The sequence below is a fragment of the Taeniopygia guttata genome, chromosome 2 (assembly GCF_048771995.1).
Source record: "Taeniopygia guttata chromosome 2, bTaeGut7.mat, whole genome shotgun sequence".
Classification (NCBI taxonomy): Eukaryota; Metazoa; Chordata; class Aves; order Passeriformes; family Estrildidae; genus Taeniopygia; species Taeniopygia guttata.
Genome location: NC_133026.1, coordinates 124,914,028 through 124,927,922, shown reverse-complemented (window position 1 = coordinate 124,927,922; position 13,895 = coordinate 124,914,028). Strand labels below are relative to the sequence as shown.

Sequence of the window (13,895 nt, the reverse complement as noted above, 5' to 3'; positions counted from 1 at the left end):
TATTCCTAATCACAGCAGGTCAGAAGCCTCTGGTGTGCCCATTCTAATAGCAATATACAGAACAGCTAGGAATTATCACTAGATTAATTGTAAGTATAAGAAACTAGACTGCAGTGCTGTGGTCTGGGAAACAGTCTTTTAGCTAAGCCTGAGAGTATGAGATACTCTTCTGCCTTTTTGTTTTCCAAAGAAGCAGGAAATGCTGGTGTAGTTTCACCTCCTGAGTTACCAGCAGTGTATTTGTATTTCTCAGAAGCACAGGAAGTTCAATGTAGGCTGAAACACAATGGCATTCTCTTGCTTATGCTGGGAGGGAGTCATTACAGAACAATTTTGCTCAGTTACACTAAAAATATACAGTTGTAAAATGTCTATCTCTCCTTCATGTCTTTTAAGCTTCAACTTGCCTCTTATCAAGTCCTATTATACAGTCTCTGATCATGTTACATTTCAAGGGTGCAGAGAGAGGTGTTCAAAATCCCCAGGTAAATATTAACAGAATAACCTGTTTCTACATTCCCTTTGAGCTGTCAGTGCTTAGTTTATGCAATGGAGAAAAAAAAAGTATGCCTTTCCTAAAAGGAGAACTCTTGCTGTTCAAATATTCTTGGAGTTTTCATTATCCACAGAACAGCTAATACCTTTCTGAATACTATTCCAGCTCTTGGTTTTACGTTACCTAACTCACAAAGAAACAAACAACATAATAATTATAATTCAGTGAAGGCAGTTCAGATACTGCAGTTCTAACCCTCAGTTCTGGACAAGAAGGACTCTGTGAAACTGAGAGTTGGGGAATAGCTTTTAAAGAAATTCAAAGCCTCTGCATTTTCTGCATTTGCATTTTTGCTTTCTTTGCTTGAATTTTGTAGCTGCCTGTGGTTCAAAATCTGTTATATCCTTCTAAAAACGGATCTCCCTAATGCTGTTTTAGCTGATGATGGTCTCAAAAGAAACTTTTGCAGTAGATATATGAGTATATAGGCATGAATATGCCACACAACAAAAGTTTGACAAGGCAATATACAAACCAAGAACACTACTGGTCAATAATTATAATTATCAATGTAACACTAATAAAAGAATAGATAGGTCTTTGGAAAAAAAAAAGGCCAGTATCTTACAGAAAAAATTGTACCTGTTTCTTTTCATGCTCTTCCACATGGATGTCCCTGTGACAGCCAGAGAAAGACACAGAGTGTTACTTCACAACAGAAAGAATGCACAAGATCTCAATATATTATATATTCATATTGTGCATGAATATTACATATTTATGCACAACAAGTTTGTATAAAACTATACTTATCTCCTTTACATTATTTTGCTGCTATTAAAACAGAAAGACAAAGAAATGTGTTTGTGAGGATGCCACAGCCCTCATGGTAGGAATTGCCCCTGGGATTCAGCCCTCCCATCCCTGAAAATGACTGTGTTGGACAGGGCTGAGTGCTTTTCAGCCAGATTTGCAGCTGGGTTGCAGGGCAGCTTTGGTGTAACTACTGAGCTAAGTGTCTAACTCTGAGCCAGAGGTGAACCTGTAATTCAAAGGGGGGAAAAAATGAACTCTACAGCACTTTTATGTTCATTTCACAGTTCATGGTGAGAAATTATTCTTATTTTTGAAGTTCCTACAGTGCTAAGCTGAGAAAATGGGCTTTCAGTAGTTTTCTTTTAATTTGAAGCCCAGCAGTACAAAGACAGCTAGGCTGAGGTATATTATGAAATCACCTGCTGCAGCTTTCACTGTGGCAATAATTGAGGCTAGGTGTGACTGAGGTATAGTTCATCTAATGGCAATGATAGGTGCCACAGTCTGGTGTTCTTTCATAAGTGATAAAAGGATAATTTAGAACGTGACATCTAATTATTTTTGTTCAGTGGGATCGGGGTTTCAGTTCCTACTTAACTATTATAGGACTTACCAATAACTTTGATTAATTTTTGCTGCCAACTTAGTTTTTTGTAAGCTTTGTCCAACCTGGTTTCCAGTTTTCCATGAGTTCCCACAAGAAATTCTCTGTTATATTAGCAGATTTTTGGACACTGTTGTTGACATTAATCTGAATTACACAGCTACAGATTCTAGTTTGAAAATGTATTCAAAACATTCCTTCACCTACCTTGGCCCTTTTTTACTGGCATCTTCCCCCAGTTATCCTATCAAAACATCACAGTTAAAATTGGAAGTCTCATTCAGCAACATAAATATCTATAAATATTGAAATGGTTCCAAAACTTACATCCTTCTCAAAACTGAGGTTTTGAGATTCTGAGTAAGTCTGGAGTAACTGAAACATCCTCCTGGAAGTGGCAGGTATGGTCAGGACTATGTGAGACTTGTTTCTTTGTGGAGAATCTAAGATGGCACTAGACATCTGTGTTTAGTCATCTAAATTGCTTTCTTAGTGTCTCTGTTTTGAGATCCTGTGTTTAGCCATCTAAATTACTTCCTTGGTGTCTCTGTTTTGAGATCCTAAGGAAGGCTTCCTGAGGACTTGAGTGTGTGGTACTGCCATTGACTCCAGTAGGACTTGTGATCTCTCAGTTTTTCTCTAAGCCATGAAGACTACAACCACTGGAAAACTTGTATATAGACTTCTTGTATATAGGGTTCCATTTTGCAGTCCTTGACGCTTGGCCTCAGCTGCTGTCCTGCCCATACTGCTTTGGTTTAGGAAGCAAGAAAATGCTCAGTCTGGATCTGGGCTAAATTGCCATAGACTTAATAACTCTGTGTGCAGTGGTCACACAGCTCACGCCCACCTGTATGCACACAGGAGCTCTCACCACCTTATACTTGGTATGATTATTTCACGTACGTATTTAGATATGCTCGTTTGGATCCCGCACAAAACCTAGGTTTTCATCCAGTGGCATTTTGGCAACCGGATCGCCTGTCATTCTGCCTTTCAACATCTCTACTGTCCTTCCTAGTGCACTTATGTATTGTGTTCTTTGGGCCAAACACTGGTTCCTTGGCAATTGTTACCACAGGCCCCCAGCTGGGTAATAATTAGCATTTACTCCATGCTTCTCAGAAGGCTGATCAATCACTTTATTATACTCTACTTTTTAAGAAACCCATCACCCTTACCGACACTCACGATACAGGTGGACCCAACCGATCCTTGAATCCAAAGACCATCACCACTGGCCAATTAAGAAATCACCCTTTGAAATCACCCTTAAGAAATCTCCATAACACATTCCGCATGTTCACAACAACAGGTGCAACAAGTGAAGATAAGAATTGTTTATCACTTTTCTCCGATCTTCTCACAGCCTTCCCCAGGACAATGCCTGGGAAAGTAGTGTGTTGCTCTCTGTGACCAGAGAGCTGCTGCTGCAGGCAATGTCTTGCTGCTCTCTCCCTCTGGGTCTTCCCTTTGTTCATCTTTCCTTTCTCCAGTGCCTTTCAGTCATTACCATTTGCTGTTTCCTTCTCTGAAGTAATGTATAGGCTGTCTTTTTGGGATTCATCTGACAGTGGATCTCAGGAATATTTTTCTTCTGTGGGAACAGCTGGGATCAACACTTACCAAATTCCAGCCTTCTTGTAGCTCTTTATCCAGCATCTCATTACATAGCACAGATGGAATAGACAGGACCAGCTCTCCTCACCACCTCAGAGACTGTGGATCTACAACTACAAACTCCCTGATGCAGGGGTGCAGAATTTTCTGTGACAGCCCTTTCTTATTCTTTCCAGCTGAAACTGTTCCTCTTTGTAGTGAACTAAGTGCTCAATGGCTATGAATGAATGTTCATCCTGAATAGGATGAGAGGAAGCAAGCTGAGCATGACTTTGGCAACCTCAGGACTCTACTTGGATAAAAGGTTCCTGCTTCAATAAGTGATCATGATGAGAATATTTTAAATATAGAGAAGATATTCTTGTGATGGAGACTATAGATAACATGGGTGTTAATGCTGATTCTAGTACTCTCCGTATGATCTTCAGCATTTTTTTAATGTAGACTTTATGTGCGTCACTTTACGACAACATGGAATCACAGCACCATAGAATTTCTGGGGTAGGAAGGGACCTCTGGAGATCCTCCTGTCCAGCTGTGTCATGTGCAGCTGAGGCACATCTCCATCACTAGATGCAGAGAAAGTCTTTGGCCTACTTGGAATTGTGGACAGGCTGAAAACCTGAGCTGGTAGCACATCTGCTTGTGTAAGCCAACAGTAAGTTCGGTAGGAGTGTTGATCTGCTGGAGGGCAGGAAGGCTCTATAGAGAGATTTTTACAGACTGGATCAATGTTCTGAGGACAATTGCATGAGGTTCATTAAAGCAAAATGCTACAACTCCCTGCACTGTTACAGGGAGGAGGAAGAGTAGCTGGAAAGCTGCTCAGCAGAAAGGGAGATGGGAGTACTGGTCAACAGCAGCTGAACATGAGCCAGCATGTACCGTGGCCAAGAAGGCCAATGACATCCTGGCCTGTGTCAAAAATAGTGGCAGCAGGACTAGGGAAGTGATTGTCCCGCTACACTTGACACTGGTGAGACCACATCACAAGTGCTATGTCCAGTTCTGGGCCCCTTACTTCCAAAAGGATATTGAAATGCTGGAGCATGGCCAGAGGAATGCAACAGAGTTGGTGAAGGGTCCTGTGAGTAACTGAGGTGACTGGGGCTGTTTAGTCTGAAGAAGAGGAGACTCGGGGCAGCACCTGAGTGCTCTCTACAACCATCTGAAAGGAGATTGCAGTGAGGTAGGGGTTGTTCTGTTCTGCTGTATCAAAAGAGTGCATCAGGGGAGGTTCAGATTAGATATTTAGGAAAAAAAAAATCACTGGAAGAGTGGTCAGGTGTTGCAATAAGCTGCCCAGGGAAGTTGATGGGGCCTCATCTCTGAAAGTGTTCAAGAGGTACTTGGATGTGGCACTTGGGGATACAGGGGTGGTTTTGATGGTGCTGTGTTGACATTGGACAGATGGTCTTTCCAACCTTCTTGTTTCTGTGATTCTATAGGCTTCAGTTTTAGATTCACTGGTTCAGATCTTTACTAGCCTATGTGTCGACCTCATACTCTCTGTTATTCTGTGTAAATGTGCTTAATCTTTCAGCCAGGTGATTTTGAGATTTTTATGTATTAAAGCATACAGTGTTGCCTAAATTAAAAGAGAGAATGTACTAAAATTAATACCTCAGTAATTTTTATATTTTAAAACCAAAAATATCTGTAAAAAATATGGAAGTAGAAATATTTTTCTTGAGAGGCAACATGCTACATAGCATAATCCTTGCTCAATTGTAGTGATTCATGGTAAATAAAGTCTATACTTTTCAATCACAAGTGTGAGCATAACTTTCTCAGCATCCCCGCAAACCAGTCCTCAATGGGGTGCATTCTTAATTTTATGAATTTCTGTATTTTCTGCTGAATGCTTTTCTAAATTTTCACCTGCATTGCAATGGAGACCACTAAAATCTGATTATCATTACTGAAGGCACCATCCTAGCTTGAAGAGATTAAATAATTTTGCCTTTGTACAATATTTTCTCCAAAACCTGGTTAACACTGTCAACTTAGAACCACCCTACTGGGGAATTTGCTGGGAAGGAAAATATGATTTAAGATTTAGACTCCATTACTATGCTGATTATTCACAGCAGTGAAAATTTATACCCAGCTTGATATGAAATATTTAGTTTAAGGATTTTGTCCATAATGAGACACAAATATATGATGAACTGTAACATCAGTGTCTTTCAATTTGTAATGATTTTACTAGGCCAGGGTCCTATGTAGTCCTCTACCAATAGAGAATAGAAGTCCGTGAGAGCTAAATGACCTCTCCATGTCCTACATCCCTTCTCTGTAGCTAAGAAATGATTCAAACTTCTCCTTTGACTGCTTGAGGTTTGTTCATGAAAAGCAGTCTCTAAAACCATATTTAAAGAGGAGCTCATAAACTCTCTGAGAGTTTTAGTCCTCCAAGCTCAGTCTTTTGCAGCTTCAGGCCTCAAAGCATTAGATCTGAACATGGAGATGGGATGTGCTCCATTTCAGGGTCCATAGGTTGTGTGTGTAGGTGTGCACATAAGCATTCTGTCATGCTCTTCATTCCTGGGAGGAGGCTGCTTAACTGCTTTTGTCCTCTCTGAAAAAAATCAGTTTAACACATGAGACCACATAAAGGGGGTTTAAAGTGTTGGGAAGAGTTTGAACTTGTCCCCTGTAAGACATCTTTGAAAAGTGCTGTCTGAGGAAGCTGCTGGAAATCTGACATCTGCTTGGATTATTCACTCCCTTGATTAACCAGGAGCAGCAGATATGTTCTCTTTGTAGCTCTGCACTGAATGGAATTTAATAGAGCCTCTCTTGAACCTCAAGTTTACATCTGATATAAAATTCAGCAGTCATTTGTATACATGGATGCCCATATGTAATTCCATAGGCATTGATTTTTGTTATTTTTCTTGTTGCTGTTATTAATTGTCTGCTTCCACCACGTTATCTTTGTGGCATGATTTGAATCATCCAAATCCAGTGTGGAACAAATTGACCAAAATGAGACCTATAAAAGCTAGTAGCACTCCTGGATTACTGTCTCCCCACCTTGTTAGCTTACAAAAGAACAACAACAACAAAAAAAAACCAACTCAGAACTTAGAATTCACTTACAAATTATCCTCATGTAATTGCGGAAGGATCCAAATTTCAAAGGTCACTCATCCTTGAAATCAGTACAATTGATTTTTTTCTATCTTGCTGTCAAAAAACATATTTATGTTTCTGAGACAGGACCTGATAAACTTTCTCTCTGAAGCAATATTAAATAATAGTGCTCAATGGGTAGATTTACAAAACAAAATTTCAGACACTGGTACATTGATTACAGGTAATGCAGCATGTCATCACAAACATGGTAAAACTCCTGACATGTATCGCTGAAAGTTGTCTTATATAGAACTAAGAAATGTTTCAAAGCTGATTTGCCTGATATCACATACTACATAAAAATATGTCCTCTTTTTTATGTAGATTACTGATGGAGACCAGAATATAAAACACTGGTGGAAAAAAAAAAAAAAAGGAAAGAAAAATACCTAGATATTAGGAAGTTCTTTAATGTGAGGGTGATGAGACAGTGCGACAGGTTTCACTAAGAAGTTGTGGATGTCTCATCCCTGGAAGTGTTCCAGGTCAGCTTGGATGGTCTCATGAAAAGTCTGCCCAGGGCAGGGGGCTTGGAACTAGGTGACCATTAAGGTCCCTTCAAACCAAAACCATTCTATGGTTCTATGATCTATAGCTTTTCTATCAATGGAATGATAGAAAAAATATAGAATGATAAAACTAGGATGATAGACTGAAAAATTAGGAATGATATTGTAAGTGGATTTTCAATTAATGTTACCACTCAAGTAAACAGATATTTATGAAATCTGTTCCTTGTCTTGTGGATTAAACACCAAGGCCAAAATTCTGAAGAAGGGGTGAATGTGATTGATTATTTATTGCTAAGTGTCAAATTCTCACTAAGTTTGACCAAAATCACATGCAAATTTTGAAGCTTACCCATTGAAAGAATCATCAAAATCATGGCATGCTGTCAGACATGTGAAAATAAATAAGTATATAGGGGAGGTTTCTTCAAATGTAAAATGAATACAAGTGCAAAACATCCCCTTTCAACAATTTCCTCAGTCATTCTGACTGAGGTCAGAATGCTCATTCAGATCTCAGCAGCAGATTCAAGCTGCAGCTCTGCCATGCTGTAAATCCTCTGCTCCTCCACCATGTTCCACTGTGGTCCTGCAGCAGCAGCAATATTATCAGCAGCAATATAATTTCTTCTTTCTTTAAATAATTTGTTAAATGCTGCTGTAACTACTCATAGAATGAACACTGACCACAGTTTCTGCTTAAGGATCCAGCTGCAGTAGACCGTGAAGGTACTCATTTAATGACTGTCAATAGGGATGAGTTTGATTCTTATTTTACACAACTTTAGTTGTCTCTAGTTCTAATTATCTAAAGCACAAAGCAATGGAAGAATATTTTTTCCACATATGTATAGCTACATACCATAGACATAGTCACATATAGTAATACACCAGTAGAGTGTTTATGCAAAGTTTTTTCTCCATTACCTTAGGCAGCTAAATCATGTATCCAGGACAGTATCAGAAAGACTTAAATGTAACCTTTAGAAACATTTTTTGTTTGTTTGTTGGGATTTATATGGGATGGGTGCTCTGCAAACTAGTTTTCTGTTAAAATAGTATGATACTTGTGGATTTATTCTGTTTGCGCAAATGTGGAACAACAATCTTTCTTTGAGGGGTTAATCAGAAAAAAAGTACTTATTATAGCAGCCACAAAACCTCAAGCAATTTTTGTTTCAAATGAGTTATTCCACCACCCAAAACCCAGCAATTCTGTATTCCCTGAAGCACTTCGTGTTTTTTCTAAGCAGTCTCTCAGAGGATTTTCTTACCAGTTTTCCAGAGCTGATTCTTGTAAGGGCATAGACTGTAAACAAAGGTCTGTAACTGCTGTGCAAAAGTGCCTTTATTTTCTCTTTTTCATTCCTTTGGCCAGAACATTTCATTGCTGACAATTGCTCAGAGCTACTGTACTCACTTGTCAAGTTGTGCTGGTTTTACCTTATATTTCAAAATAGTTTTGCTTCCCAACAATACCAATATAATTTAAAATCATTCTCATAAACGTTGTGGACCAATTTTCTTTAGCTTGCCTGCATAGCTAAACCTTATGAATGGAATAGGGAACTATGAAAGAAAAATGGATTTGGGTACTGAGCAGAAAATGATAACTATTTTTGGCATGATTTTCATAAATTATGTTCCTAATTCTTTTGTTATATATGAAACAGAAGCTTCCAAGATTAATGAAATGCATTTCTTAAACTCATGAAATATCCCCACTGTGCCTCCCTCTTTCTCACTCCACTGAAGAATTCCCTCTTTTAAGGAAGTTGTTCACATTTCTTGTCAGTCATTTTTTAATACAGTACTGGTGCTTAAATTTCTCAAACTATTAAAATAATAGCAGGTTTAACATTTTTATCCATTTTATTGAAGTTTAGTATTTAATATTAGAATGTCTGCTTCTGTTTGGTCTGCTTTGAAAGTTTGTGAAGGATGGTTATACTACAGAGATTTAAATGCCATTTTTCCATGAGAGAAATACATTTTTCCTGGAAAGTGTCTTAGAGTCCCATTTTAAGAGAAGAAATTGCAAAATTGAAGTAGTGCATAAACCAGAGAAAATATTTATTTACAGACATGTAAAAATTATGTTACAACATTTTAAAGAAAACTGTAATGAATCATCAATCTGCTCTAATGGGCAAACTCTGAATGTTTAAAATCTAAATTGCAGTGGCACCAATTAAAAATAGGACTGCTAACAAGATTATAGTTATCTACATAGTTTAAGTGCAGTGATTTTTCAGAACTAAAAATGGCTCTACAGAGAAAACGAATAGGAATTGCAATAATATGTAATACAAGAGTTTACAAAAGTAAAAATATTTTTTCTTGATCCAAACTTTAAAGCTTTTTAGTAAATATTTTCCATTCATGCAGCTGCCCATGTTTGAAACAAATATCTGAAATACACAGAGCATATAGATCTGTGTAGAAAATGAATTTGGTTTGATTCAGGACTATCTGTAAAGGATTTTATGACTGTTGACTGTCCAAACTGATTGACATGATCCTTTATATTTCCTATTCTTCCATATTCCAAGGGATGAGCAATGTTGAAAAATCCCACAATTGACAAACTTATGACAAACAAGTAACAGGTGATGGCAAACAACACTGAGCATCCAGCATACATGGACAGCAGAGAACTATTAAGCTCTGTCAAAGCTACCAGCATCCTCTGGAGTGATTTTAAGCAAACATGCCATTGAGAAACCTTACTAGTAATAGGCTGCATGGGGTAACAATCTTGCAAATGAAATAGTGCCTCATGGTGTTACCAGAGGTAACTTTTGTGTTCAAAATATACTCAGGACTTAAACTGTGATGTGAAACAGTGACAACATTATGAATGTGCAATTATTTCTGTGAGTTCATACTGTAAGGGGAATGATTGTAAAGAATGTGTAAAAGTCTCAGTGTTTTCTGTGAGTGTTAGCTTATTTGGAATGGAGGTGGTAAAGAGACAATATACCTAGATGTTTCTCATATCTAGTTTATTAACACCAATATCAGAACTGATCTCCTTGGATGATTTTCTGCATCTTTTAAGTCAGCCAACAGTTTATGGAGATCGTTTTGTTGTTTGTTTTTTTTTAACTATCAGCCAAAGACAGAAATTCCAAAATGGCAATTACTTTTGCATCTTTACAGTTAAAAATGTTCATAACCTATATTAAGAGACAGAAAGTGGAGTATTTCATTCTCTGATTTGACCTAACATTTCACTGGAGTAATATCTTTTTGCTGCAATGTTCTAGGAGAGTCAGCCCTGATAAATTCTGAAGCTGCAGTTCTTTATGCTCAGGTGTAACTACTTATACTAGTCTTTCCTTATTTAAGGAGCTGGGTACTACTCAGCACTTACGTAAAACCATGTAACTCCACACACAATAGACAAACTAAATATAAGGTACACAAATGTAACTGAGAGTGCAATGTCACATAGCTACCTAGTGAAAAAGGTTCTCACTCATTAATAGACAATTAAATTAAAATGTATGCTTTTCTTCCAAGTTTTTGAAAAATATCAGTCCTTCTATATTGATGGTCCCCATGCCAGAAACCTGACCCGAGACCTTGAGCTCCCACCCACTTACACCCACACTACTTGAGGTGAACCTGTCATCTCATAAACTGCTTTTTGAAACAAAAATATAAAGTTAGATCTTTTAAAAAGAATGTTTGAAAGAGCAAGGCAAAATTGCAACTTGGTAGTCCTGGATGATCTGAAATAGTAAGTAGCCTGGTCATGGAGCTCAGTGGTCAGGGCTCAATGCTGCAGACTGGGTCTGTGCTCCATTTGACTTTGTAAGATACTTCCTTAATTAATGCCTCTGCCTCTTGGGAGGCTGAAGCTAATAAATAATTTATTTACCCTGCAATCACTTTAAAGTCATGTCTCTTTCTATATGATTACCACTCGCTTAAAGATATAGATGAATAAATACATATTCCTTGTTTCATGTAATCTGCAATGCTAAAGAGGTCTGACTTTGGGATGGTGAAAAACTTGGTATTTTTCTAGGGGAAGAAGTCCTTGTGCTTATGCTTTTTTACCTTTAATATCTCAGTAACACAAGAGAAATAATGCATCCATTCTGTTTGAAAGGAAATATGATTTATTAAGAAATTCTATACTGAGATTCCCCCTACAACATCTGTAGTAATTAATTATTCCAATTTCAGGCTTTCAGGAGGGCCTTAGGAGTTTGTGGGTGGAAAGACTACTGCCAGAAAATAACCCAAAAAGTAATAAGTAGGCTATCTCAGGCTGTCAGATATTGGCAGGCTATAAGTAATTTTCCTGGCTAGACAGCAGGCTGACTGGCTTTCCATATGGTAGGAACAAACTGCCTTTAGAGATTTGCAAGAACAGCTATAAGAACTGTCTGATGAATGGCATCACAGAGAGGGCTTATCTGAAGAAGGGGATTTACATGAGGATGCAATTTACAGTTTATCAAGGACTTCTCTCTTATTTTCCATTCACTTTTTAGAAGGTATTCTATTACCAAATGTAATTATTTTCAATGACAAATAAATTGAATAAAGTAATGGGAAATACCATACAATGTATTTAATTGTGGCATTGATCAAAATGGTCTTATTTGAACTAAGCAGTAAACAAAGAAGTGCAATATCACCTGACTCTAAATATGGTAAAACAGTAAAATGTGCTAATCATAAAAATAGCTTTTAGAAATATACATTTGTATACAGTGTTTTCCACACCTGTTAAATACGTCCTTCATATTATTATGATACAGTACACTGGCCTTTAAGACATCAAAATTAAAAAAATAATACCAATAATTAGCCAGAGAAAACCACATTTACAATCTAAACCATAAAAATCTGACAATTGTACAGCTTAGAACATATAAGAAATGGAGTTTCTAATATCTGAACAATAATGTCCATTTTAATAAGTAAATTGAGTTTCATACAAATTGAATCAAAGGTGTTGTCAGCCAGTAAGAAACTGCAGTTCACAATTTTCTGTGAGGAAGTCAGAGTTTCTCTTCTCAGCCTTCAGGGGGTTCACACATGACATTTCATCACTTGATCTGTAGAAACTGAGAAATGAAATGTTTGCTTTAGTATGAAAGCATAGAATTTCTTCCAGGAGAACCTCAAAAAGAAACCAAAACAGCTGGGGAAAAGAGCCAAGAGGACTACGACTTGAATTTTTCACAAATCAAACAAATATAAATGTCTACAATGATTTCCCACCTTAAACCATCGAAGGTTAAAAGAAGAATAGTGTTCCTGCAGCAGTGGCCAATCCGGACTGTGCAACAGTCTTTACTTGACTGTACAGCCCAAAATAATAACAGCAAATCAAGCAAGAGCTATTGAAGCTGAAGTATATCTCCCCTCAATAATGCTAATGCAAAAAACTGCTGAATAATTTGTATTTTAGCAACAGGGAATAGAATAATGTATATTGGCTGCTTTGCAATGAAATGCTTTATTTGCATAATAACATTCAATCTAAAATAAATTGCATGTAGAATTCTTTGCTTCAGCCCCATCACACTATTTTTATACCTTACTCCATTTCCATTGGTTGTGTGCTTTCAGCAATGCCTATAGTTACCAGATTGATGGATTTTTCCTCAGTTTCTTCCCTTTTACTTTGCCTATTTTGCTAGTGTTTTTGTGTACCTGCCATAGGATATAACAGTATATCCTTTGATTTCTTTTGTTGCTTTATCAGCCACACTGTGAAAATGCAAAAATCCAGCGTTAGCCAACACTTTTGGGGTTCATTCTTTCAGCAGAAGCTGGAGGCAGTTTACATCTAAATATTTGAGTCTTGCTATGTGACCCATTAATGCTACCAGCTTCAAGTAGGCATTGAGTGATGCTGCAGGGGGGCATAAGGCACACCAGCTCCACCTACCCACAGGGAAACTGACAGCACTCTCCTAATCACATCTGTTTGGAAAACCGACAGAAAATGTTAGCTGATGTAGATGGTTTCTTTTTTTAAAGTGAAACTTTCAAGGTTTTTTTTTTTAATTTTGACAGGAAAAATATCTTTCAGCCAATCTTTTCTGCACCTTTTTCTTTTTTTTTTTTTTTTTTTTTTTTGTGTTTGGGAGGGAGTGGGGTGGAGTCTATCTTGTTTTATAACTGAAAAAGGAAACAGCTGATGAAACCTGGTGCACTTCTGATCAAAGGCTGAAAATCTTCCAGATGTTTCAGCCAATTTTCTCTTCCTTCAATGAAAAAAAAAGAAAGAAAAAGAAAAAAAAATATCTGTTAAAGTTTCCATTTATTGAAAACCTGGTTTTCCAGAAACATCCAAGTCACTGTAGGACTGTGCTCCTGAACCTTTGAAGAAGTCAGGCATCAGATTTCCCCTTCACTGGAAAGAAGGCACCAGGTGTGTGGTTGTGTCTTCACAGGTAACCAGGATTAGGGAGAAAAGCTCATGTGAGAGGCCCCAGAATTTTCTTCTTTAAGTTAAATCATCCAGAAACTATTATTCTCTACTTGCACAGAGAAAAATCTTCATCTCTTATGTTTTAGGTCTGATCTCTAGAGAGACTAGCTATAATAAAAAAGACCTTTAAACTCACCCCTTAAGTCTGAGAGAGGCTTAATGGTTTTTAACTAGCTATTCATCTTAGAAAGAGTGAAAATAAAAATTCCACTGTACATCCTATTAGCTCCAAAGAGAGTTCCTCTT

General features: G+C 37.5%; 1 protein-coding gene across 12 annotated transcripts in view; it reads right to left on the bottom strand.

Moving 5' to 3' along the window:
• The window catches only part of RALYL (RALY RNA binding protein like), a 446,384-nt gene that overhangs the window by 68,685 nt on the left and 363,804 nt on the right, over nt 1-13,895 (bottom strand). For 11 of the 12 annotated variants that reach the window (XM_030266375.4, XM_072924794.1, XM_012572063.5 and 8 more), the window contains one exon: nt 9,236-12,273. The exons of the other annotated variant lie outside the window; for it this stretch is intronic. In XM_030266375.4, coding sequence (XP_030122235.1) covers nt 12,256-12,273 — 18 coding nt within the window. In that variant the 3' untranslated portion in view covers nt 9,236-12,255. Of the gene's footprint in view, nt 1-9,235; nt 12,274-13,895 lie in introns of those variants that run through there. 12 annotated transcript variants of the gene reach the window in all.